The sequence below is a fragment of the Lemur catta genome, chromosome 14, assembly GCF_020740605.2.
Source record: "Lemur catta isolate mLemCat1 chromosome 14, mLemCat1.pri, whole genome shotgun sequence".
Taxonomy (NCBI): Eukaryota; Metazoa; Chordata; class Mammalia; order Primates; family Lemuridae; genus Lemur; species Lemur catta.
Window position 1 is genome coordinate 48215877 of NC_059141.1, and position 27891 is coordinate 48243767.

At 45.2% G+C, this 27891-nt stretch overlaps 1 protein-coding gene across 1 annotated transcript in view; it reads left to right on the top strand.

Moving 5' to 3' along the window:
- Positions 1-529: 529 nt before the first annotated feature.
- The window catches only part of LOC123650440 (core histone macro-H2A.2), a 45355-nt gene continuing 17993 nt past the window's right edge, over positions 530-27891 (top strand). Inside the window, exons 1-2 of the mRNA XM_045569335.1 lie at positions 530-942; positions 19785-20015. Coding sequence (XP_045425291.1) covers positions 19844-20015 — 172 coding nt within the window. The 5' untranslated portion in view covers positions 530-942; positions 19785-19843. The remainder of the gene's footprint in view (positions 943-19784; positions 20016-27891) is intronic.

Sequence of the window (27891 nt, forward strand, 5' to 3'; positions counted from 1 at the left end):
GCAGGAACGGAGCAATTGCTAATCCCCATTATGAGACCTGATATTGTCCGACACGCCCCCCAAAAATTTATTTTCTAGAAACTAATAAAAATTGGTCCTTAAGACAATAGCCTCATGCTAATGTAAATACCCACTGGGATACTACAAATTAACACACTCCAAAGCAACCCAATTAAAAATAATGCCCATGCACACAGTCTCACCCACCAAAAGATACATCTGCTACTCCAAATATCATGCAACACTGGATTCTAAATTGGTCTTAATTTATAAAAAGCCGACAGGCATGGATATAAATTCTCAGTTCCTGTGTCCGTGACCGCCCTATGCTATCTTCCCAGTGGTGGACACAAACGTTAATGTAGTTGTTATTATTTAAGGACACAAGAACATTGAAAGTGGCCTTTTTCGCTTTCACCATCTAAGGTTCTGCCCAGAACTGGCAGATGAACGCCCACGCCACCTTCTCCCACCAAAGGTGGATCCGGCTAACAGGAGACTGGATCGTGACCATAGCGCCTCTGTGCCCAGATCTGGGGAAAGCCTCATCTTAGCGAGTGGCCCTCGGCGCATCCAACAGACCCGCCAACTACGCGGAGGCCGCGCGGTTTCATCATTAATGCTCCTGAAGGACAATAGCTCATCAAGCCCCACCGAAAGCCCCGGACCCGTCGCGGAGCCTGGGCTGGCGGGGGATGAGGCTGAGCGACTCCTCCTAGAGGTGGTTATGTGGAGAAGGAGCAATCCCTTCTCCCTCCTCCTCCTCCCCCCGCTACTATCCGCGGCCCAGGGAACTGCCGCTTGCCGCCATTGACACGCACAGATAGAACCCAAAGAAAGGCAAAGAGTCCTGCCCGGCACCGGCGCCGCGCGGGCCGAACCTGCGCCGAGGAGGGGCGCGCGGAGGGCACCGGGCGCCCGGAGCAGGCGGCGCAGCACCAGGTGAGCCCGCCATGGCGATGGCATTATTGTTTAGGGGGCTCCGGGCTCTGGAAACAAAACGCGCCGCCGGGGCAGTGCAGGGGCCGGAGAGAACCTCCCCTGCCTCTTCCCGGAGCCCCTGCGGGCGCACCCCCGAGAGCCGACCCACCCCCTGCAAGAAAAAGAAATTAATAAATCAAGCCGCCCAACTTGCTTCCTCCAGAAATAAAGGGGGGGCTTGGTAAAAGAGCGGCAAAATTCCTGCGGCCGGCGAGGGGCCGGGGGCGTCTAGGGCAATGAGGGAGGGAGGAAGGAGGGATGCGGGGTCCAGCAGCGGGCCCCGGGCGAGGCTGCACCCGGAGGAAGCGGAGAGCTCCTGGGGATGCGGAGTTTGGGGCGCAGAAGAGGGAGGGGGAGGCGCCCGGTCACCAAGGGGGACTGGGCGGGGGCGGGGGCCGAGGGAGCCGGGGCAGGGCCGCTCGGGGGCCTGCAAGGGTGCCCGGGTGGGCGCCGGCTGCTCCGGGCTGACAATGGAGGGGCGCGGAGGGAAGAGACCCGGGTCCGGAGGCGGGCCGCGCCGGGGAAGGTCAGGCCGGGGACGCCGGGCGGCGGAGGGAGGGCCCGGGCTGCCGCACGGCCACCTGAGCGTCGCCGGCGGGCGTGCGCCCCGGGCCGGCGCGGAGGAGGGCGCGGGGCCGGGCACTCCCCTCCGGTTCCCTTTCCGGGGCGCCCGGTGCCGACGCGCGCTGCGCTTTCGCTGGCAAATGGCGGACCCTCCGCGGCTCGCCGGAGCAGTCCGGCTTCCCACTTTGCGCGGGAAAATAATAATAATAATGAAAAAGAGAATAAAAGTAAAGTGGCTGCGGCGCAGGAAAGGGCAGTGCCGGGCGCCGGGCGCGGTGCGTGTCGCGCGCGGGGCGCGGCGGGTGGGGACCAGCCCTGCCTCCCCCGGCTCCTAGCCCGCAATCCGCGCACCCTAGCCCCGGCCTCGCCAGCCTCCCAAATCGCCCCCGTGGGTGTCTTCCCCCGCCTTTCCTCCTGGGGGCGCCCTTAGCTCCTGCCCTCTTTGTTCCTCACAACAATGGCCAAAGGGTCATTGGTCCCCCGAGGGCCAAAGGAGCCTTCTTCTGCAGGAGTTTCCCATCGAGTGAAATGGGCCACATGGGCCTGATTTAAGCCTGGTTATTGCCAGAGTGTTTTTTTACAACAGCCCCAGGATGGGTAAAGGGCTGAAGAAATGGACTGAGAAACCAAAGGCGGATCCCTGAGTGTTTGAGGGGGTGCAACGGGAACCCCGGCTCCGCAGCCGTGTTTGTCAGGGCAGTTCCCGTGTCACAACAGCGCTGGGGAACTGAGGTGTCAGTCCAGCCTCTGTCCTGCTCAGGGGAATTCGAAACAAGGACCCAGTTCTAAGTCCCACAGACCCTAGGACCCCCAAAGGGCGATCAATACACCATGGCGAATGGTTTTCTCATTTGTGTTTGTTTTGAAATACAATTGTACCCTCACTGGGCTGCACAGTTGCTACTGAAACGGTTCAATAGGTGAGAGAACAAGAAAACATTATTAAGAGCGAGAATGTGTCTTCATCTGTTTGTTTTGAAATACAAACTAAGCTACACATAATTCTCAGTTCGTTTTAAAACTCTTCTTATTTTCAAACTAAAAGTTCAGAGCTCCAAGATTTGGAACCATGCTGGTGATTTTTAGAATTGCTTTAGTCCAAGATTACCATATAAATAAACATAGGCACTGCCCGGTGGAACCGTTTATCTTGAATAGCATAATTCACATCTTTAAACCCCCCCTTTCGTGTACCGAGAGTTCCTTTTAAAATATGTCGAATTTTCCTCTCCTCCGGTTTTTCCTACCATGTCACAGTTCCACCTTACCTGGATCCATTCATAGCCAGACTTCATACATTAATAATGGTTTCCGCTATTTCAAAACTCTATGAAAGAATTTACCTCCTTGGATCCAGAATGTCCCAAAGATTCTGACCCTATTGCCTCGCCATTCCATCCTCTGCCTTGTTCCCAGGGTTTCTGAGGCGCCTGTGGTCTGCTGTTTCCCAGTGGGTGGGACACCCTGCTAGCTATTGTTTGAGACAACCTCATCTGTTTTCATTGCCTCCTGCCAGCAAAGCAGGAGGTGAATCCTGTCTTAGGCAACTTTAAATGAAAGATATCTTTATAACTTGTTTAGGGGGAGGGATCTGCAGAAATTCAACCAACTTTCCTTAAGAATGTGTTTTATTCTTAAGAAATAACCTCAAAGTTAGATACAGTCTTGGTAGATGCTTTTGAGAAGTGTGTATTGCACAGAGATGAGCACAGAACTTGTGGTTAGAGATCATTCAACGAACAAGTACTGAGCACCAATTCTTAAACACCTCTGGATGGGGAAAGAAATGAAAGAAAATGTGAAGAGGTCATGGGCCCTGCTCTCATAGAGCTTACAGCCCCTAAGCCTAGGAGATAAAATATAAATGCAGGTAAAACAAAGTAAAAAGTTATTTTGGCAGGCTAGTGGGAAAACAGGTACTTTAATATACTGCTGACAGGTGTGTACATTGATACAAGCAATTTGGAAGGCAGTTTGGCACTATTAAATTAATAATGTGCACATTCTATGACCAAGCATTCCATTTCTTGGCATGTGACCTAAAAAAGTAGGCATACACGAACTCAGCATATATAAGGATGTTCATTACAGAGTTTTAGTAGTTCTGAAATTGAAAACAACCTAACAACTGTCAATAGCAAGTTGCTAAACAAACTCTGGTACATGTATCCCCTGGAATACTAGGCAGCAGTTACAAAGAATGAAGCAAATTTATATATACTGAGACAGAACAAGATCACCGAAATATACCATTAATGAAAAAGGCAAATTGCAGAACAGTACATACTATACGGTACCATTGATGTAAAAACAAAATAAAACTATAAATTTCTATAAGAAAACGCATACATAAATGGATAGAAAAGGTATAGAAGAAGATACCCACTAAAAGAGACAAGAATTGGAGGAATTGTCAAGAAGGGCTTGAGTCATATCATTATTCGTACCCATCTGTAACCATTGGTATAATATTTGGAATTTTACAATTTGAATTAATTATATATGTAATTTAAAGGTGATTGATAATGTATAATGAAAGTCACAAATAAAATGCTTCAACAATTTTTAAAGGGAGAAGAGAATTTTAGACTGGGAGAGAGGGAGTTGGGCTAGGCTTCCTAGACAAGATTTGGATGAGGAAGGGACAAAGGAACAAGGCAGGGGAGAGGAAGCTTGATGCAGACATTGCATGACTGTGTAAAGTGCCTTGCAAGGCTGAGGGTCCTGGCCTGCCCTGCTAAGGTTCAGGTTGAAGGGTAAACTAAAACAATGCTCACCATTTCTTTCATTGCTATGATTCTGTGACTATCTTAAAGTATTGCAGATATTTAGAAGAAAGAAAAAAATTAGCCAATAAAGTATACGAGTTCTGATATGGTATTGAAAGGTGGTATTTTAAAAAAGGAGTATAGTGAAACCTTGAAGGTGGGGATTTTTTTTTCTCCTGGATATGCACTGGGATGTATATTGGGAATTAGGTTGGAGGGAAAGATAAATGTTTGAGAAGATACTTCATTTCCTAAAAAACCCACAAAGGGAACCTAAAAATGCTTTTGAAACAAAATATTTAAGAATGGTTTCATTTACTCATCCACTCATTTAAGGAATATTTATTGAATGTTAGCTGTGTACCTAACACTATGCTAGGTGCCTTCAGGGCTGAAACTCACAACAAAGAATAGGAAAAACAGCCCAGACCAGGATTCCAGATATTGAGATAAGGGGGCTGGTTCTAGGGCTGGTCTCACACAGACTGTGTGGCCATAGACAAGTCATTCAGTGACCACTGTCCCTTCCAAGTCACACCTTTCATTGTGGCAAAAATTAAGAGATGGGGTACAAAATGATTGATCACTGAAGTCCCTTTCAGTCTTAAGATTATGATTTTGTGAAATCCTATGATTCCAACATTGCAGGGATTGTAGTGAATTTGCAGAATGATGGAATTTGGAGAGAACAAGATAAGACTGTTGGGCGGGGAGGGGGGTACAAAAGTGCCCAGCCTTGGGAAAACCAAAAGCATTCGCTGTCATGAGGATTCTCAGTAGATCATGTGGCTCTCAAGGTTTTCCTAGAGTTCAAATTTCATTACCGCCCCTTTACCCTAGCTCCTCGATCAACCAGGAAAATGGAAAGATGTTGCTGAGTTTTAAGCCTACATTATCATACACACAACTTCAAGCACTATAATATTATACTAGTTGATTTAGCAGCAGAGGGACAAATAGAAATATGTCCAAGGAAATGTTAGACTGCATTCTGCAAAAATAGTTCTCTAGAATGGTTCTTCTTATGGAAATAAATCACAATAGTTAATGTTTATTAAGTGTCTATTACCTGCCAGGTACTGTTCCAAGCACTTTATATATATTAACTCATTTAATTCAGACACCAGCCCTATAGGTAGGTATTACCATACCCATGTCACAGAAAGGAAAAGAGAGGTTAAGAACGTGCTCAAAGTCACCACAGGAGGGACTGCAGCACCAGCAGCCTGACTCCGTACACCCTTATGTCCACGTGATGAGAACAAGGAGCTACCAGCATTTCAATGATTCTCAGATTGTGTTCATTTTAATATTAGTGTATATGAATTTTTATTTTAAAACTCCTTATTTGCATCACTATTTTATCTGTGTATGACAAACAAAAGATAAAGAATATCAGATTGAGCCACATAACACTGTACTTGAAACCGTCTTGTCACAAAGTATTAAATAAGATGAATTTGGTGGTTGCTCGGAAGCCCATACTGTTCATTTATCCATCTCACCATCCATCATGCTTTGCCCAATTTATTTGACTGGCATTGCCAATTTGGACTTGGAATGGAGTAAGTAATTCAAGTCAAACTTCATGCTTTGACAGAAATGTGTGTGGAAATAGGCATGGACCACCGGCTTAGGGACGTTTCCTCCAGCTAATTCTACGATGTCAGAAGAGTTAGCTCCAGTGACCGTATTTTTTAACCCAAAATTACAACACATGTCCTAACCAAAGACTTGGGTGTTGTTTCTCAGTATGAGAAGCAGTCCTGATGACAGGGTTTAGATGCCTAAATTGGGGGTATTTCCATGACAACAGGACAAAAGTAGAATAAGATAAAATTAAACTCCCCCTGGAACCTAGGCCCTGAGTTTACTGGGTAGCACTGCTAATGGCGTATCTGCAGAATTTTGTAACGTATTTTGAGCTGCCTTCACTGCTCAATCATACCATTAAAATTAAATAGTGGTGGTGGACCACAAAGAGGTAAATTCCAATAGCTTATGCAATATGCAACATAAGCATTTAGGTCATGATAATTCACTAGGTTCCCCATCAGAGTGGTAAACTTCCAAAGTGAGCAGTCTTGCAGAATTTCAATGAAGTAGTAGTTGACTCAAGTGTCACCACCCCCCAATCACCACCACTAAACTGAATTTTCACCTCAGTTATTCTGTAGTGAGCAATGTAGATCGTTGTCTTGGGGTGGAGAAAAGGTGGTCCTAGAAACAAAATAAAGCAGATCTTTCAGGTCCAGATTTATCGTGGGTGATGAAATAGTGACTTCAAAGGAGAAATCCCTGGGCTCAGGAGGAGCCAGATTTTGAGCATCTTTGTGGACAGCAGCATCTTGCAGGTTGGAAAGGATGTCAGAGGCCACCTGGTGCAGTGGTTCTCAGGTGGAGCTCCATAGTGCCCAGGGCTCATTGGGGATCCAAGGCAGGAAAGGTGAGAACCAAGCCATCGATATTCCCAGCAACTCCTCACTCCAACCAGCACAGCTCCCCTTCCATCTGCTTTATATATTAGAGCTCCTGTAAATTTCTGTTTAAGCAAAAGGGGAGTTCTGGAAAATCTATTGATTTGTCCAAGGCCACAGCTGATCAGTGCAGAACTGGAGTCCCCCTCGCCTCAGTCCATGCACCTTCTGTTCTATCACCGCCACGCCTCCTTGGGGTTTAGCAGGTTTCACCTACAGAGGGAATAGTGTGGGCGGCCAGTGACAGCCCTTAGCTGGTGCAGCTGATGCAATGTGCCAGCGCCCAGGGGCCAGGGGGGACCCATACACACATAACCAGGGAATGACAGCCACTTGTGCCCATAGTGCAGCCACTGCCTGAGGACTGACAGGAAAACAGGGTAGGGAGGCACAGGCAGGGGAGAGAGAGAGAGGAAGAGGGGTTCCAGAGCAGCTGCCTCTGCTTTGAGAGCAGACAACTAGCCCCACTGGTGTACTCAGCTACCCAACAGACATGGATGTCTCCAGAAGCCCGTGGCGGATCAGGCACACCAGGGGCTACAACCCGCCTGCTGTCTGGTACTGGTGCACTGGGACACCCAACTCCCAGAGGGAGCTCCCGCGTCCCTTCATCCCCACCTGAAAAGCTCATCTTGGCTCAGACAAAACCAGTGCCCTGCTTGGAGAGGTAAACAGGCCACTACTAATAACAATACAGTGCACTACTAATTTGAAACTACAAGCTTTTGGGTTTGTTTGTTTTGAGACAGAGTATTTCTCTGTGGCCCCAGGTAGAGTGCACAAGCGTCATCATAGCTCACGGCAACCTCCAGCTCCTGGGCTCAAGCGATCTTCCTGCCTCAGCCTCCCAGTAGCTGGGACTACAGGCAAGCGCCACCACACCTGGCTAATTTTTCTATTTTCAGTAGAGACAGGTTCTCACTCTTGCTCAGGCTGGCCTCGAACTCCTGAGCTCAAGCAATCCTCCCACCTCAGGCTCCCAGAGTGCTAGGGTTACAGGCGTGAGCCACCGCGCCCGGCCTGAAACTATTAGATTTTGAGGAAACCAGATAGTTTGCCCACTGTTCCTATTTGTCAATTCTCAAATAACAAAAAGACAAAAAGAGACCAGGTTGGACCTAGTGAGGGTATTATTTTAATTTTGTTCTCCAGGAATAAATAGATTTGGGAAAGAAAACCAATTCATTTTCTTCTGGGGTGCATTGCTGCTTTTTTTTTTTAAGAGATGGGGTCTTGCTCTGTTTCCCAGGCTGGAATGCAGTGGTGCAATCATGGCCTCCAAATCCTGGGCTCAAGTGATGCTGCCACCCCCGCCTCCCGAGTAGCTTGCATTACAGATGTGAGCCACTACATCTGGCTGGGGTGCATCACTAACTCAGATTCAACGAAAACTAAAATTACTTTTATTCATTTCTTATCCAACTAGTATCGTAGGTGGCCAAACATACTTATATTAGAAAATAGCGTAAGGCTAATATATCAACAACTTCTGCTTTTCTCTTAAAAAAAAAAAAATAGCTAAGGTTCCAGAAAGACAACAAAGCATGTTAAAAAGTCTCAGCTTACTGCAGTCGCAGCAGATATCCTAAATCCATGCCACGTACGCCTCCATCTCTTCTCCCCAGCTCCGATAGCGCGAATGAATGACCACACATTCTCTGCCTCTGAATTACAAAGAATGCGCTGGCAGTTGAGCTTCCCACTCCACAACATGACTTGAAATACTTTTTAAAAGGGAATGATTTGTTATCCAATAGTATAATTTAAATAAATTGAATTAATGCTTGGTTCTAACGTTCACGGTTGGTTAATTTGGTTAATTTGATCCACGTGTCGTTTTGATGAAATTGCATTTGATATAGCTCTTTACATTATAAATTGTTAATGTGCTTTAACATATAGGATGATAAAATTATTGACTGTTCTCATTCACTGAAAGGTGGCCTTGGAAGAAAATGGTTTGGAAAGTATTACTTGTGCAATAATGACTTGCCCTTGGAGTTCATAAATGGAAGTGTAATAGAGCAAGTGATTTAGCTAGTATTACTGAAAATGGTTTTTACAGCTACAAAATAATGCTAACAAACTATTATTATTTTAATACAGTACTTAGGGGTAACACACCAAAATATATTATAATTCTATTAGGTGTGAGGCTAAGAGATTTTTTTGTACCCTTTAAAATATATTTCTATATATAGTTACTATATTTATATTGAATTCCCTTGTTTCCTACCTAGTTTTGTTTTATTTCATCTCATTTTATTCTCCCAAAGGATAGTTTTGAACTGACAGAGTAAAGATGCCTCACTGCAGTGTCTCCATCATTTTTCATAAATATTTATAATGTAAAATATTTCTAAGCACATAGGGACTAAAAATACTACAGATTAGTGGTATCCTAGGGACTAAAAATGAGTAAATTGGATAAATGTCAGCAATTTTAAAACATTACACGAGTCCATTAGGGGATGTTCATGTTTGTGAACATTTCCCAAACAGTATTTAAAGTTTTTTTTTAAATTCAGTTCCATCATTAAAAACCTATAAGACCTTATTTCTGGATTTAAGATAATGTATATATGAAAGCATTTTGATTTGTATACTTCCGAAGAGAATGATCTCAAAGGAGTACTTTAAAATAAACTGTCTTGTAATTCTAGATCAAAGTGGTTCATCAGTGCAACCAAACCTCACCTGTGACACACTGGCCTATAATTATTGCTCCCTATCCTCAAATTACTGGCTGCTGTCTCTTTCTAAAAGCCTCTTTTCAGAAGCTTGACTGTAGAAAAAAAATGGTCATTGAAGTCAAGATGCCGGAGGCTTCTAATGGACCATCTTGCTGATTGGACGAGAGTTTGTCATGGTCCTCATCGGTATACAAAAAATAAAAATGTCAACAAGTTGTTTGAGGCATAAAAAATGGTTCCCTTTCCATCAGCTCTTTATACTCGCAAACAGACTTGTTTGAATTAAAAGAAAATATTGGTCTAAAGAAACCAGACTATTTTGTCTCTTGTGAAGGCAGGCAGTGTGTTAAAGTTTGCTGTTTCTCGTCAAAAGCAATTCAGTCAATAAGGGCAAATGTTTGGAGTTTTTCATTTCTTTCTTCTCCTTCCTTCTGGGATTACAGCATAATTTTGAATATTGTTTATGGGAATCCCATATGCTACGCTTGTGCAAATACAGAGACACTGAGTTGGATTCTATTATATCAATGAGTCTTAGTTTCTTGATACAAAGTTTTATATTCTTAACTGTCTTAAGACCAGTTAGTTTTCAGTTACTCACTTGGTGATGAAAGTGATCTTATTTTTTTATATATGACATTACTACTCAATTATAAAACAGCTGAGCTATTCCTTCTTACTAGCATACTCATTTCTAGGTGAATCCACAAATGTTTGTTAAGATGTTAAATTAAAATGGCAATTTCAATTTCCAGTTCAAAGCGGTGGACTGAGTATATAGGCTTTCCTTCCACCCCCTCCTTCTCTAGAGCGCACAGAAATAACAGTAAAAAAAGACAAAGAAAATAAACACTGAATAACAGAGGGGCAGGGGCTGGTGTTGGTCATGAGCAGACAGGAGTTTTTGTGAAACTTCCAGAAGACTGAAAGTGCATGGGAACATGTGAGCAGCATCACAGGGGAAAACACAAACTAAGAATAAAAGCAAGAGGGAGATCCAGGGAAGGTAGGCAGAGGGAGAAGTGGGGACTCGCTGGGGGTCTGTCTCCAGGACAGCTGTGAGAACTGGAGGAGTTTCTGGCAGTCTGGTGTTTACCCCTCAAGCTAACAGTCTGAGGGCTCCTCTCTAAAGAAATCAAACAACTACAGGGCATATGTAGAATTTCTAGGGTAGATATGACTCCACAAAATAAAGCTTCCTCATTCTGGCATTTGGGAGTTCTCAATTCCTAACTGGGCACCCTAAGGAGATGCCTGCTGCTTGGCATGCCCTGTGCACACACCCAGAGGCCCCAAAGAGGTTAAGGAAAGCTCTTCTATCTACCTACAATAATCAGCCTTGTCCTTCATTTTTAAATACAAACGCATAACCAAAGATCACCAGACATTTAAAAAAAGCCAACATGTTTTGCCAAAGATTTCTTTGGAAAAAAAAAAGCCAACATGAAAGGCAAAGATGAACATAAATAAAGAAATACAACAGACCGGGAGCAGTGGCTCATGCCTATAATCCTAGCACTCTGGGAGGCCGAGGTAAGAGGATCGCTTGAGCTCAGGAGTTCGAAACCAGCCTGAGCAAGAGCGAGATCCCGTCTCTACTAAAAATAGAAAAACTTAGCTGGGCAACTAAAAATAGAAAAAAATTAGCATGGTGATGTGGTGCTTGCCTGTAGTCCCAGCTACTCCAGAGGCTGAGGCAGGAGGATCATTTGAGCCCAAGAGTTTGAAGTTGCTGTGAGCTAGGCTGATGCCACAGCACTCTAGCCCGGGCAACAGAGAAAGACTCTGCTTCAAAAAAATATAAATAAATAAATAAATACAACAGCTGCCTGATGAAGCAATTTAGAGAACAGGAGGAGATAACTGTAACACATTCTAATTAGTTTCGGACAGATTTGAAGACATTGAGCATTCATAAAAGAACAAGATGCTATGAAAAAGAAATAATCTGAGAACAAGAAAAAGTCCTTGGAAATTAAAAATATGATTACCAAAATTAAATATTAAAAAGGCTAAAGAAAAAAGTTAAGAGACTTTAAGGAGCAATCCAGGAGATTCAGTAGCTGGTTTACAGGCATCTCAGTAAGAGACAAATAAAGAGAGAAGTGGGAGAAATAAAGGAATGGAGGATAAACAAATGCATGAGTTTTCAGATTGAGCCGTCTTATTGCCAAGTGCTGACCAGGATGGCGGGTGGAACATCAATGACTTCAAAATGTTGAAGGAAATCGATTTTGACACTAAAAATGATATACCCCACTAAATGATGATTCAAAAATCATTCAATTAAGACAGTTCTGTTTGTGCAAGAAAATAAAGTGTACGTTTCTGAAGAGTTACACGAAGTGGATACCAGCAAAACAAAGGAGAAAACCAAGAAAGGAAGTCGTAGGACCCATAGTTGTTGATCGCCGGCTAAAACAGCTTCCATTGCAACCCGGAGCTGGAAGTCAGAGGGCCTCAGAAATAAGCCCCCCCACAAAGGGTGCTCTGGAAAGAAAGTGGTCTCCACAAAGAACAATATGATTGGGAAGCTGGGTGATTTTTGAGGACATGGTGAAGGCACATTTTTCTTTTATCAACAAGAACAAAGAAAAATACAGTCCATCTTTCCATTCCTGGATCTTGTATTTAGGAATTTGCCTACTTGCTAAACTTTATTTGTAACCCCAAAATCAATACTTGAGGCACTTTTGTGGTCATTCAAGGACATAGGCACGCACGTAGCAGCAAAAAGTCTTAGGCACCACAGTACACATTCCCAGCTGAGGGACTGGGTAACACTGGCTTCTTGTTTCAGCTCTCACGCGTCCCCCAGTGCCCTCTCCATGCTCTGTTTAGTGTCATATTTTTCACATTTTTGTGCTGTTTGTTTGTTTGTTTGATTGGTGATTTTGCTCTTTAAAAAGGCCCCCAGCTATGCTGCTAAAGTGCTGTCTAGTGTTCCTAAGTACAAGAAGGCTGTGTTGTGCCTTATGGAGAAAATACATGTATTAGATGAGCTTTGTTCAAACACAAATTATAGTGCTGTTGGCCATGAGTTCAATGTTAACGAAACAGCAATATCTATAAGGTGTCTTTACATGGAAACACATAAACAAGGTTAAGTATTATTCAGTTGATGAAATGTTGTGACCAGAGACTTGCAGGAACCTAACCCTGCATTTCCCTTAGGAGCAATGGCTCAGTATTTGCTAATTCTGCGTTTCCAGCTACTTTGTAGAACATAACTACCCACATCATAAGAATCAACTGTAGTTAGTAATTTCAGGGGTTGGAGGGGAAGCTATACAACAAAGACATGGTCCAAATGTGAAGCCAAGTAAAATGTGGAATGGTTTTGAACAATGGGTTTTCAGAACAAAGAAAATTCATTCTGGATACGAGGACACAAGGCTCTAACGCTGGGCCACAGAGAAGGAAAAGTGATGCTGGCACCACACTCGATTCTTCAGGGAGCAGTGTTTACAAAGTCTTCATCACTTAAACACTGCCTGTTGCATGTAACTTTCAAAATAAATCTAGAGACAAAATGTGGACAATTTTGTTGTAATTATAAAACAAAATATATCTGTTATGAACCAGGACAATGGCAAGTGTAGAAGACGGAGGCAGAACTAGGGAGGTGGGTACAGAGGAGAGGATGCAGGGAAGATTAGGGCGCTTACATTTTCATCTCATGTGACAATTACATGAGCAACAATGCCCAGAGTTGAACAGAGTCGGGAATGGAGACCAAAGTGTACAGTATTATTGAAAGTTTCCAAGGCAATCAGTGGAGGAAATGAAAATATAACTGTCAACAATTGAAAAAGGGAGGAGAAAAGTGTCCTAAGGTCTCATTCTTCTTAATCATAAATAGAGACTGTCTAACAGTGAAAACAGATTGAGAAGTAGAGGCATAAACACTCGAGTTTTGGACGTAGCCACCAGAAAATATTTTTAAAACTTGTTGCATGTAGTTGTCTCTGGAAGTCAGGTTGGGAGTAGTAAGGGTGGAGTGACAGACTGATGGACTGTTACTTTTCATTTTATGCATTTCTGTACTTGTTGCTTTCTTTTACTATATGCAAGTATTGCTTATGTTTAAAGATCAACTCAAAATTTTTAAATAACTTCTTTAACTTTCATATTTTCCTTGCTTTATGGTGACCTTGAGCAAGATATAAGTATAGATTTAAGCTTGTTGAAGGTGGGCCCTAACACAAAAATTTCCAAATTTTCTCAATTCACTGAGTCCTTAGGGTCTGAATCATGTGTTCTCAAAACCATTAGGCCAGAAGAAATGCCTGTCAGTTCCGTATATGAAGTGGTTAAGTCCAAATAACTTAATAAGTGTTTACATCCTAACATGGTACTAGGTGTCTGAAAATATAATACACATGAATTTAAAAGGAAAAAAATACTTTTATTCTATTCTTAAATAACTGCAGTATAGTACATATAGGGTGTGCGGGCCAGGAACAGTGGCTCATGCCTGTAATCCCAGGCGTTGGGAGGATCACTTGAGGCCAGGAGTTTGAGACCAGCCTGGGCAACATAGCAGGATCCCATCTCTACAAAAAATTAGCCAAGCATGATAGCATGCACCTGTAGTCCTAGCTACTTGGGAGGGAGTCTGAGCCAGGAAAATCACTTGAACCTGGGAGTTGGAGGTTGTAGTGAGCTATGATCTCACCACTGCATTCCAGCCTGGGCAACAGAGCGAGACCCCATCTCAAAAAAAAAAAAAAAAAAACAAATAGGATGTGTGCACCTATTGGTTCTCAAACTTTGGAATCAGATTGAACACTGCCACCCTCATTCTCTGTTCCATATTGATTTTCACCCAGTACTTGCTTTTAATCACAGCACCAGCCAAAAACTCAGCTTTAAAAAAAAATGGCAGCATCAAAAGGAACAGTGCAATGTACTGCTGAAACTGTGAACCATTGTGAGCTGGTAGTAGTGGGGTCCAACAGAGGTCAAATATCACTAAATTTACTGTGAAAATTTAAGCCTTCCTACAGTGTTCCTATGAGTTTGCTGATTGCTCCAGGGTACCTTGATGCACAGTTTGGGAACCATGGCTCTAGCATCTACTTGAAAGTTTGTTATGGTCTGTCATGCAACTTCATTGGAAAATATTTCAAGACATGGGTCACATACATTCCACAACATTTAATGTAGTTTCTTGTTCAATAATAAATGCTCCATAAATACTCTCTTTCATTGAATCTATGACAACATCGATTGCCAAGATGCATACCGATTTCTAGACATAGTAAAATGTTTTTTTAAAAGTGCATCATAAAATCAGTGAAATACTGTAGTTGTTTGAATAGTCTGGTGTGAGTTTATTGCCCATGTCTGAGTCAATGCTACAATTTAATATTTACCCAGTGTTATCTATAAAATCTAACTTGTCGGTGTCATTTACAGGCTTAAAACCTGATCCTAGAAATCAATCCTAAAACAACAGAGTGTGAATAGCCCACTTCCCAGCACACACAACACCAGGAAAGGCTGTAGGTGACTTTATCCTTCATATCTAGTCATTCTGTAGCTGTTTTGTTTGGAAAAAATGTGTATTTGTGTGTATGTATTTGTGTGTGTGTTTGTGTGTGTGTGTGCAGGGGTGTTCCTGCCCTTGTGGCATTTGTACTTTGTGCATCATCCTCTGGTGGGAGAATGGTAGGGAGAGATGATGACCAGCCAGCACACACCGTATCCACAGGGCATGTCCACCCTGTGATGGGCTTTTTAGGGGTTTTCATGGCAACCAGACTTAGTAATTTTCCCCCAACCCCACTTACCAGTAACTGAAAAAAAGCATATAATTGGCTTAGTGGAGTCACTAATACATCTTTATGAGCTTGCATAGGCTCTTAACTCTTTAGAATCAACTTCTTAAAAGAGACTAAGCTTCTTTTCCTAAATAATTTTAAAGTGCATTTCAGAAAAATCGGAATGTTTAAGACCGCAACAACTTTGAGGATTAATTAGCCACCTCCCCTGCTATACAGATGAGGTCACTGAGGCCCAAAGGAATGGCATATGAAGCTCACATAACTATAGTCATGCATTGCTTAACCGTGGGGACACATTTTGAGCAATGCATCGTTAGGCAATTTCATTGTCCTGTGAACATCATAGACTGTACTTACACAAACCTAGACAGTACAGCCTATAGCCTATTCCTCCAGAGGTCCCCAACCTTTTTGGCACCAGGGACTGGTTTCATGGGAGACAATTTTTCCATGGACGGGGGGTGGAGATGGTTTTGGGATGATTTTGCAGCCACTCCCCAGCACTAGCGTCACCACCTCAGCTCCACCTCAGATCGTCAGGCATTAGATTCTCATAAGGAGCATGAAATCTAGGTCCCCAGAATGCGCAGTTTACAGTAGGGTTCATGCTCCTATGAGCATGCCCGAATGCCCTAATGCCACTGCTGAACTGACAGGAGGCAGAATTTATTTGGTGATTCGAGCGATGGGGAGTGGCTATAAATACAAATTAAGCTTCGTGTGCCTGTGGCTCACCTTCTGCTTTGTGCACCCCCATTCCTAAGTTTTGTGGAAGACAGTTTTTCCATGGGCAGGGGGATGGGAGCTCTGCGGCCAGTCCCTAACAGACTCGTACCTGTTCATGGCCCCAGGGTTGGGGACCGCAGCTGTAGGCGACTGTAACACAATGGTAAGTATTTGTGTATCTAAACATACGTAAACATAGAAAAGGTACAGTAAAAATACGGAATAAAAGATAAAACTGGTCCCCCTGCGTAGGGTACTTAAACCATGAATGGAGCTTACAGGACTGGGAGTTGCCCTGGGGGAGTCAGTGAGTGAAGGTGAAGGCCTAGGACGTTCTTGTACCCTACTGTAGACTTTACAAACACTGTACACTTAGGCTACACTAAATTTACTTAAAACAATTTTTCTTTCTTTATTAATAAATTAACCTTAGCTTACTGTAAATTTTTTACTTTATAAACTTTTTTTTTTTTTTTTTTGAGACAGAGTCTCACTGTGTTGCCCCGGCTGGAGTGAGTGCCGTGGCGTCAGCCTAGCTCACAGCAACCTCAAACTCCTGGGCTTAAGCGATCCTACTGCCTCAGCCTCCCCAGTAGCTGGGACTACAGGCATGCGCCACCATGCCCGGCTAATTTTTTCTCTCTATATATTTTAGTTGGCCAGATAATTTCTTCTCTATTTTTAGTAGAGACGGGGTCTCGCTCTTGCTCAGGCTGGTCTCGAACTCCTGAGCTCAAACAATCCACCCGCCTCGGCCTCCCAGAGTGCTAGGATTACAGGCGTGAGCCACCGCGCCCGGCCCACTTTTTAAACTTTTTTATTAAAAGCTAAGACACACGCACACACCTTAGCCTAGGCCCACAGAGTCAGGATCATCAATATTGCTGTCTTCCACCCCCGCACCTTGTCCCACTGGAAGGTCTTCAGGGCAGTGACACGCCTGGAGCTGTCATCCCCCGTGAGAACAGTGCCTTCTTCTGGATACCTCCTGAAACACCTGCCTGAGGCTGCTTTACAGTTAGCTTTTTTTAAATAAGTAGAAGTACATGCTAAAATAAAGATAAAAAGTACAGTAAATACATAAACCAGTAGCATAGTCATTTATTATCAAGTGTTACATACTGTAGATAACTGTGTGTGCTGGGCGTTTATGCGACTGGAGGTGCAGTAGGTTCGTTTGCACCAGCATCACCACAAACGTGAATTTTTAGATGCATTGCGCTACACCATTAAGACATCGCTAGGTGACAGGAATTTTTCAGCTCTGTTATAATCTTATGGGACCACCGTTGTATATGCAGTCGTTATGGGGCACGTGATGGTAGTTATGTAAAGTGGAGCATGCCCAGGGCTTCCCGCCCAGTTCTTTCCTCTATACCAGAGCTACCTCCATTTTGAGCACCACCACCTGGCTAGCAAACACATACTGCCTGAGGACAGGGACCACATCACATCACTGTGTCCCCTGTGCCCGGAAATGGTGCCGACTAACAGCAGGTACCAAAGCCTGACGTAAGTTCCCTCGACATATATTGATGGTTATGCCTCCAATATGTACTTGCTTCCTCAACAAGAGGACATCTATAAGTGAATTTAGGAGCGTGAGCAGCCTCAGACAGTGGAGGCTCAGAAAATGTGGAGAATCTGGCTGGGTGAGGTGGCTCACACCTGTAATCCTAGCACTCTGGGAGGCCAAGGCAGGAGGATTGCTTGAGCTCAGGAGTTCGAGACCGGCCTGAGCAAGAGCGAGACCCCGTCTCTACTAAAAAAAAATAGAAAGAAATTAGCCAGACAACTAAAAATAGAAAAAAAATTAGCCAGGCCTGGTGGAACGCACCTGTAGTCCCAGCTACTTGGGAGGCGGAGGCAGGAGGATCTCTTAAGCCCAAGAGTTTGAGGTTGCTGTGAGCTAGGCTGACGCCAGCCACTCTAGCCTGGACAACAGAGTGAGACTCTGTCTCAAAAAAAAAAATGTAGAGAATCTTGTTTCTTCCACATGAAGAAACAATGTAATAAAACAACACAGCGACACTGTTTAGCCCTGTGCCTTGCCCTTACAGGGATAATATTCTAAGAGGCTATTTTCTCATCTTTGCTTGTACTTAACTGATAAATACCCACATCCTTTGGTAGCAAAACGACATATAAAATAGGAGAGTAGAAAGTATATATGAGCATTTTAAAATAATGAATGTGAAGTATATACCAAAACGTCCCAAACTCATTCATGAATCGCTTACCTTGGGGATAGGTGTGTGTTGAGAATGGACTCTGTTGCTAACTCCAGAGTTTTTATATAAAGCTCCCTGGTAATAATGGAATTATCAGACACTTCAGAAAATTGAACTCTATGTTCCTTCTTTCATCCAGATTAAATAAATCCCAGTTTTGTGTCTATTTCATATTAGCCATACATTCATGGAGCACTTTCTTACATTGTATTTCAAGCCGCTTTCTTGAGCCTTTTCTCTGCCATCGTGGTGGCTGTTAGTAAGGAGACCTAAACAAAATTTGAGATGGCTGCCTAAATGGATAGAACAATCTCAATTTATTTCCGACTATCTCATTTTCCATATCCAGAGGAAATAGCCCCTGGGAAGGCCGTTGCCCTTGGGGAAGAGAGCTTTGATTTATTAACACATTTCCTAGAAAATGTCTGTTTCCTCTTCTTTGGTCCTACTTGTTTGTCCTTTGTGATTTGCTTTTATTTATTCCAGATTATATTCCATTCGTTGGTCACAGCCCTCCCTCCACCAACAGATCCAGCCCGCCCGAGCTCTACGACAGCTCTCTGCGTTACGGTTAGGCTTGCAAAGGTTTTGTCCAGGCATATGCAATTATTTTATCTTCACACAGAAGATAGCCTCCTCAAGGAACAGTGAATTATACACGTGTCTCTCGGAGCATTGTTCTGAAGTCCCCTCTTTGTGGTGACTCTGAAGTTTCTCCCCAAAATCAACCTGGATTCCCCATTCCGAGGAGCAGAGATCGAGCTGCATCCTGGCTTTTCATTTGCTATGTATGATGACTGCATTAGCATATTCAATAAAACTGCCCTTTCTGGCCTGTTTCCGTAAAGGATGCTACATTACTGGAGAATTTAGAAAAGTGTTTCCATCTGAGAAATACACCTTGGCTCTGAATTACATCGGTCAAATCTGACCATTATAATGGATGTAGTCATATGGGCAAAGAGAACCTGTGCTAGTTTTCTAGTCGTTGCTGTAACAAACTACCCCAAAGTTAGTGGCTTAAACACAATCAGATGTATTCTTTCACAGTTCTGGGGTTAGAAATCTGAAATCCATCTCACTGGGCCAAAGTGAGGCTGGTCCCTTGTGGCTGGTTTGTCCCTCTTCTGCAGGAAGAACCTGTTTCCTTCTGTCCTTGCGTTTCTTACTCTGATCTCCTGCCTCCCTCTTTTAAGGACCCTGGCAATTACATTGGGCCCACCTGGATAATCCAGGATAATCTCCCCGTTTCAGGATCCTTAATATAATCACATCTGCAAAGTCCTGTCATTCAAGGTGACATTCCAGTGACAGTTTTCTATGGCCTTTCCTGTTGTGCTGGCTTGGTGGGGGAGAGGTGTGTGTGGTGGGCTTGCCGATGCCCTTCAAAGACCCCACACCTGACTCCCTGCCTGCTGCACCTGGGACAGCAGCCTGGTCTCAGCTGGCTCCACGGCGTAGTCAGGCGTATCACAGTGGTGCCCAAGGGCCACGCCACCGTGTCTAAGATGTTTGTCACCCGCCCTTCCATAACTCTGCCTTCCTTCCTTTCCAGTATTGTGTTAGTGCCGGGAGGCCACTGTGTCAGCAAGCTGAAAGGGAAACTGAGGCAAGATGTCGGGCCGGAGCGGGAAGAAGAAAATGTCCAAGCTGTCTCGTTCAGCCAGGGCCGGGGTCATCTTCCCGGTGGGGAGACTGATGCGCTACCTGAAGAAAGGGACGTTCAAGTACCGGATCAGCGTGGGCGCCCCCGTCTACATGGCGGCAGTCATCGAGTATCTGGCAGGTAACTGGAACCCTCAGAGATCACCCGCCCCCAACGCCCACCCTCCCCTGGGTCACTCGCACAGGCTGGGGAGGGATGCTCTGACTCCCCCTGTGGCTGGGTCAAGGCTACTGCGGGTGGTGACAGGGTTGCCACCGGCCTGCTTGACTAAGACCAACTTCTGCAGGCTTTAGGGGAGGGAGGAGGGCGTGGGAAGGACAGGCGATCGGCATGGGAGGCAGAGAACCCACAATCAAGTGACTCTTCTAGACCAGCCCCGAAAAAGCAATGTGCAAATGCAGTATGTAAATATGTAGGCTGCTGAAGAAGAGAAACTGCAGGAAGAATGGGGGAGTTGACTTTCATTTGGTAAAAGTGATGTTCACTTTACATCAAATTCCTCATTAAGCATCCTTTTTCCTGGTATGTGTAAGCTAGGACTCAGTGTCCACAAATAACATTCGTGTGAACATCCAAAGCATCTCCGTGTGCTTCCCCGAAGCCAATGTCGTGCTCTGATCTTGCTCTCCTTTACTGAGTGGTTCTCTGTCTACTAAGGGTATACAGGAGATAGTTTCCCGTATTTGTCGTTAAATTTTTTTTTTTACTAAAAGATGAGATTTTTGCTGTGTGTTCTTTATCTATTTGAGTAACTTTCTATTTTGCTTTTTTGGTGTTGTTCTTTTACACTATCAGGGATGCTGTTTTAGAAATATATGTATAAATAAAATATATAAAAATATATGTAAATAAGTGTGATTTAGTTCCTTGTAGGGTCCTTTTAGCCATGAGCAACAATGTCTGTAACTTCGCCCAAGGTTAACAAGTTCCAGATCCCCCCGACACCGATGTTAAGTCCTTTGATAAGTCCGTCAGATTAAAAAGCACAACCTCCCCAAACTGTCTATCTCCAGGAAGCTAAGCCCCTCAGCATGGAATCCCCAGGGATGTGGCAGGGCTGTCCCTGCTTCTGTCCCCAGGCTCCTCTTCCCTCCTGGCTCTCCCTCAAGAGCAATCTCGTCCCCCTCATTCGCTGCCCAGTCCTGCTCTGCCCTTAGTCCCCGCTGCTCACCACTCAGCACTTACTGAGGAGAGGTTTGCTTTGATCCACACACGGAAACGTTCTCCTCCCTGGCATTTCAGTCAGGCAGACTTTGGCATCTTGAGCCTGTCTCTTGTTGTGAACTGCAAGTCTTGTTCCTGGACTAAAAGGCTTTCAGGTGCTTTCAGGGGCTGGAGAGAGGGCTAGAGGGGTCTGAAACTCAATCCTCTCAAGTGCTGTAGTCCAAAGTGGGGTCACTGGGGCATCTTGTTGACAAGGGCTGGGGTGGGACCTGAGACTCTCCCTTTCTCACGAGCTCCCAGGTGATGCTGCTGCTGCTGGTCCCAGGACCATGCTTGTGAGTAGCAAGATGGTAGCCAGTCTTCAGCCACCAGCCTAAAGACCTGGGGAACGCTTGTTTAGAATGCGGGTTTCCAGCCGTACCCCCAGGGGGTCTGATTCACTGGGTCTGGGGTAGAACCCACCAATCTGATGGGAAAATCTCCCAGGGAGGGAGGAGAGGGACTTTGAGAAAAGTGAATGAAGCTTTAAAACAACCTGTTAGGTCCATGTCAGAGGACGCCATTGCCAAGCACGCACCTGCCCCAGAGCAGGTCTCCCTGTCCAGCATCATCCCAGCCACATGGAGGAGGAGGTGGAGTCGGTCTTCTGAAGCCCAGGCCTGTCCTTTCCTTCTTGTGTCTTTTCTCCCCTCCAAACGCAGGCTGGAGTTGAGAGAGCAAAGGCTTAGATGTCAGTTAAAATCCAGACTTACCAGTTTACCACATCTGTTGCCTTAACCTCTCTGAGCTTGAGCTATCTCCAGAGCTAGCGCCTTTAACCTGATTCAGTGAGCCAGTGTGTTTCAAAAGCCTGGCGCATAGGATGCACTCAATAAACGATCATTCTTCTCCTCTCCTCTCTGTTAAGAGCTGATAAAATCATTCAAGGGAAAGTATAAATGACTAACTCTGTTAAGGTGGTGTGTTTTCAGGCTGAATTTGCATTTTAATGAGACAAGGAGTTTTAATTCAAAGGAATGAATCTTATTAATGGAATTACAGGCCACTCTTGAGTAAATGAAATGGGGGGGTGGTTAATCTATTTTTGTTTGTTTTTTGAAGGGGCATCAATTGATTTTGTTTGGGGAAGTGGGTTCACAGTGTGGAAGCCTCCTGTCACCCTTGAAATGGCTTTCACGTTGACAGATTTTTTTTTTTTTTTTTTTTTTTTGAGACAAGAGTCTCACTCTGTTGCCTGGGCTAGAGTGAGTGCCGTCGTGGCGTCAGCCTAGCTCACAGCAACCTCAAACTCCTGGACTTAAGCGATCCTACTGCCTCAGCCTCCCGAGTAGCTGGGACTACAGGCATGCGCCACCATGCCTGGCTAATTTTTTCTATATATATATTTTTTAGTTGGCCAGATAATTTCTTCTCTATTTTTAGTAGAGATGGGGTCTCACTCTTGCTCAGGCTGGTCTCGAACTCCTGACCTCGAGCGATCCACCCGCCTTGGCCTCCCAGAGTGCCAGGATTACAGGCGTGAGCCACCGCGCCCGGCCAACTTTGACGGATCTTGACTGAGTGCCTCCTTTGGGGCAGGACTTGAAGGTTCTGTCTTTCTGAGCTTACAGCCTAGCTGAGAGGACTTGCATTCTACCCATCCCAGTAAGACGGGCAGGGAAGCCGGAGGAAGTTTGGGAAGAGCAGGTGGGGAGAGGGGCCTGCCTATATAAAGCAACAGTTGTTGGACCTAAGCCAGGTTCTCCACCCTGCTTTTTCTCAAGTCGACTGATTTCAGATCCTGATGCCTGGGTCCCGCCCCCCAGAGATTCTGGGGTATTTTCTGGGCATTGAGATTCTAAAAACTCCCCCATATGAATCTGATGGGCAGCCGGTGGGGAATTGGTGGGAGTCAGCTCGAGTGGGATAGGGGAAGGAGTTGGGCTGGGGGAAGATGGTCAAGGAGGTAAGGATGACGGGGAAGACCCTAACTTTGGAGGAAGTGCACGGCCCTTTCCCGGAACTGGAGGAAGTTCCGTGTGCCTGGGAGGGGTGAGAGGTGAGATGGGAGCCAGGAGGCAGGGGCCAGACTGTGATGGCTCTTGAAGGTTGAGGATGTGCACATCTCTCTCTCTCTCTCTCTCTCTCTCTCTCACACACACACACACACACACACACACACACACACACACAGAGGCAGGGGAGCCCTCGAAGGGACGAGGAGGCATTTGGGGCATCGCTGTGGCTTTAGGTGGAGAACAACTGTCAGGGAGCAAGATCAGAGTCCAGGAGACCAGTGGGGGCTGTTTTAGTGTCACTTGAGAGCTGACAGTGGCCAGGAAACCAGAGGCGCGCAGTGGGATGGGGAGAGGTGGACATTCTCGGAGTGTTCTGGAGGGCGGGGCAGCTCTGGTCCGTGATGAATTGGATCGGTGGGGAGGGGTGTCAAGGAGGACCCAGAGCCTGTGGGGTTGGACTAGCTTTCAGGCCCCACCTCCGTGGCTTGAGGAGTGGAGATGTGGACTCGGACACGAGGGGTGGGGATGGGCATAAGGAGTTTGGCCAAGAGGAAGGAGAGAGAGGAAAGCAGCTGGTGGGTGGACAATGGTGCCCACAGCTGAAGTGGCAGGACATGGGTTGCAGGAGGAGGGGCTCTGCGTGGATCTGCTGAGCTTCGTGCTGACAAGATGTGCGGGAGAGCAGGAGCGCTGGACTCAGCCTGGCCCGAGCCTGTATTCTGGCTCTGCCGCTTACCTGCTATGAACCCGTGGGCTCGTGCCTTTACTGCTCATAACGTTACTGTGAGGATCACATAAAATAATGTATGAGAAGTGCTTAACACTGCTCGGCACAAGATAGCATCTCCATACATGCAGCTCTTGCTATTATTGCTATTATTGAAGACCTCCTAGGCCTGTCTGGAGCCCAGGAGCGAGATGTGGGCTGGAGGTTCACATGGTGTTAAGGCCATGGGAGGGAGGTCACCCAGAGAGCACAGCAACGAGACCGGAGGGCCCAGGACCCAGCCTGAGTGACAGCAGTGTGCCCAGGTTTATGGACCAGGTAGGAGGAAAGGACAGCTGAGGAGGGAAGCCAGAGGTTAAGGAAGGAGAATGTGAGCTTGCGATGCCCAGAAACCAAGGGAAGGGAGTGGGAGGCAGTAACCCCTAAGGGGTCATGCTGATTAAAACCAGGCAAGGGCAACAGATCTACCCATCTCAAGGTCACAGTGACCTTGGCAAGGAAGGTGTGGGTGGTCAAAGCCAAACTGCAGTGGGCTGAGGAGTGGGAGGTGTGGACTGGGAGATGAAGGGGGTGGGGAGCTCTTCACACGCAGCTGCCACCGGGTCCTGTTATTTAATGTGTTAATAAAGAAGTACATAGGCTAGTATATCCCAGATATTGTTAATACTTTGAAAACTATATTTCGGTGTAATTTATTTTGTCATCCTATGTATTTTATTTTACGTACCTATAATCTTACCCTTGACACCCATTAGGATGGCTATTTTTATTATTAAAAAAACAATAAAAATAATAACAAGTGTTGGCCAGGATGTGGAGAAACCGGAACCCTTGTGCACTGCTGTTGGAAATGTGAAATGGTGCAGCGCTGTATATAACAGTTTGGCAATTCCTCAAAAAGTTAAATGTAGAGTTACCATGTGACCCAGCAATTCCACTCCTAGATATATACCCAAAACAATTGAAAGCAGGAACTCAAACAGGTATTTGTATACCCATGTTCATAGCAGCATATTTACAATAGCCAAAAGTAGAAACAAGCCAAGTGTCCATCAACAGACGAATGGATACACAAAATGTGCTAGGTATATATATGTGTGTATATATATAAAATGGACTATTATTCAGCCATAATATTTCAAAAAGGCATGAAATTCTGATACAGACTATAACATGGTGAACCTTGAAAATATTATGCTGATGAAAGGTGGCAGACACAACGGGACAATAGTGTATGGTGCCACTTATATGAGGTACCTAGAATAGGTGGATTCATAGAGACAGAAAGTAGAATGGGGGTTACCAGGGGCTGGAAGAGGGGAGCGGGGAGTTACTGTTTAATGGGTGCAGAGTTTCCATTTGGGATGATGGAAAGTTCTGGGAATGGATAGTGGTGATGACTGCACACCATTGCAAATATACTTAATGCCACCGAATTGTATACTTAAAGGTGGTTAAAATGGTAAAGTTGATATTATGTATGTTTTACCCCAATTTAAAAAAAAAAAAACAGCTGGGCTTGGTACCTCGGCCTGTTATCCTAGCACTTTGGGAGGCTGAGGGGGGAGGATCGCTTGAGGTCAGGGGTTCAAGATCAGCCTGAGCAAGAGACCCCATCTGTACTAAAAATAGAAAAATTAGCCAGGCATCATGGTACGAGCCTGTAGTCCCCGCTACTCAGGAGGCTGAGGCAGGAGGATTGCTTGAGCCCAGGAGTTTCAGGTTGCTGTGACCTAGGATGACGCCACTGCACTCTAGCTAGGGCAACAGAGCAAGGCCCTGTCTCAAAAAAAAAATTAAAATTAAAATTAAAAAAGCACTTTATTCTGAAAAGAGGTCGTTGGGCCTCACCAGACTGCCAAAGGGATTCCTGGCACCAGCAAGGCATAGCCCCTGCTGGAGGGAGCGAGGCCGGAGATACTGGTGACAAGGAGCCTGGCAGGAAAGCTGGGCCTCTGGGGACCCCAGAGCAGCTCCCAGAAGGGGAAGGGTTACTGGGAACAGATGCATACATGGCAGTATCCCCCATGGGGACATCAGAGTCTTGTGGACACCCCTCTTACATGCAGGCACAGCCTCTCCTAAGTCACCTGTGTAACACCACGTTTAAGTGGCAGTGTTCAGCTCTCCTCTCCTGCCCAAATCTCTGTGACAGACGGTGTTGTTCACCCCGGAGTGAATTGGGACTTTCCCGCTGATGTCCTGGGAGCCAGCAGGGCCACCATCAGTGGGCTTCCTCTGGCCAGTTTACCCCTCCCCTCGGATTCCTGTCTGTGGTTTCCGAAGGCCCTCTCTACCACTCACTGCCTCTGGAAGGGAACCTGGGGCCCAGGAATGGCCAGGAAGAAAAGGCTGGGAACGGTCAGAAAAGAGGATGAACAAATTCTCAGCGACACCAGGCCAGATAGCATCTGCCTGGCCTGACCCTCAGGACCGGCTGCCCAGCCAGCCCCAGGTCCGCCCGTCATCATAACGTGAGAGCCACGTGGTGTTTCCAGCCCCAGTGCGGGGAATGCGTGCCCAACTGCTCGTCTAGAACAACATCCCGTTGACTCGAACACGCTCCAGCCTCCCAGAATGGCCCTCGTGTTCACACATCACTTTCCTGACCTGTAGAACTGTGATAGTGTTGACCAGTTCGCTTCCCCAATGTAAGCAAGGAAAAATGGACCAAAAAAACAGCCTTGAATTCTGGAAAAGTATTTTGTGTTAATATTTATCAACAATGGATATAGTGTAAATGTAAGATATTGAGAATGAATTGGTTGCAATCATTTTTACAGTGAGAAAGTGTTCTGTAATATATTTCTAACTGACAGAAGAAGTAGGTCTTAAAATGGGGTTGAATTTCAGGACATCTCACGAAATCACGGTGTAACGTAGAAACCCATTGTTTATACACCATTTCCACATAATTGGGTCTCTCCACTTAACACCAAGCATTCTCTTATCTAACGATTTGCATTATTACGTTTGTATTTTGGAAATGTTGGATGAGACTTCCCTGGAGACTTTGTGGCCGAAGCAGAGGGAGGGCACAGACAGAGCCCTGGGGGCAAGTGGGCGAGGAAGATGGGGCGGGGAAGGAGACAGGCTTCAAGGAGTGGTCACTCCATGTCCCCTGCCCCAACCCTACGTTTAATGTGCTTTGTCCTGTTTCCTGGGGGCTGGAATCAAAAAGATTCTTTTTCTTCAACAAAAAGAAATGGAGTTTTAAAGCTTTTACATCCAAGCTTGTTTCATGACTCTAAGTTAACGTGTATAGTTCCCCGTTGCGAATAATTAAGGGGAGTTTGTGGCACCTGCTCATTTCAGGGGACTGTCGTTTCTGGGGCCCACATCTTGGGGTAAGGAGCCCTCCACTCCTCCCTTTTTCTAGATGGATGTGGGGATCAAGGAGCCCTCCAGTTTTAAGCTTCTGAGCAACTGAATTGAATTTTGCATCTGGAACCATCACTTTCCTGCCTCTGTTACCAGCACTTAGAGGAAGAAGTTAAGCGCCCTCCCCAAGTTCATCAAATTAACTGTCAGCATGAGAGGCAAGGCTAATTGGAGCCTTCAGGAAGCCCCGGAAGAAGGTCAGGTTATTTGTAGCTTGAGAGATGCAAAGACGAAAAATCTGCCGGAATCAAATGCAGCATGGACAAGACTGAAGGCTGAGAGTCAGCACAGCATAGTTGAGGGCATGCAGGTGACGCTCGGTGGACATGCCACTGGGCTCTTGAACTACCCTTCTGGTGTAATTTATAAGAAAACAAACCTTGATTCTGTGTTCTAGTGCAAAAGCAGAGGTAGAACTTTTTTTTTCAAAGAGAAAAACTTAATAATAGCACAGCAGAAAATCTAGATCAAGTCGTTCTTATCTCTTTTGGATATTTAGTCTGACTGTTTGAAATAACATTAATCATCATTAATGGTTTCAGATGTTATTATGGCAAATATAGCCACATGAGCTACAAAAGTTTGCTACCTTCTTGAGTGTTTTTATTGATCTCGGGGATTTTATTAATCCTGCCAGATCCTTATATTGGCAATCAATAGGAAAACTGGATTTACACAGCACAAATTTGTTTCACTGCAGATTTTGTAGGAAGATTATTATTCCTTA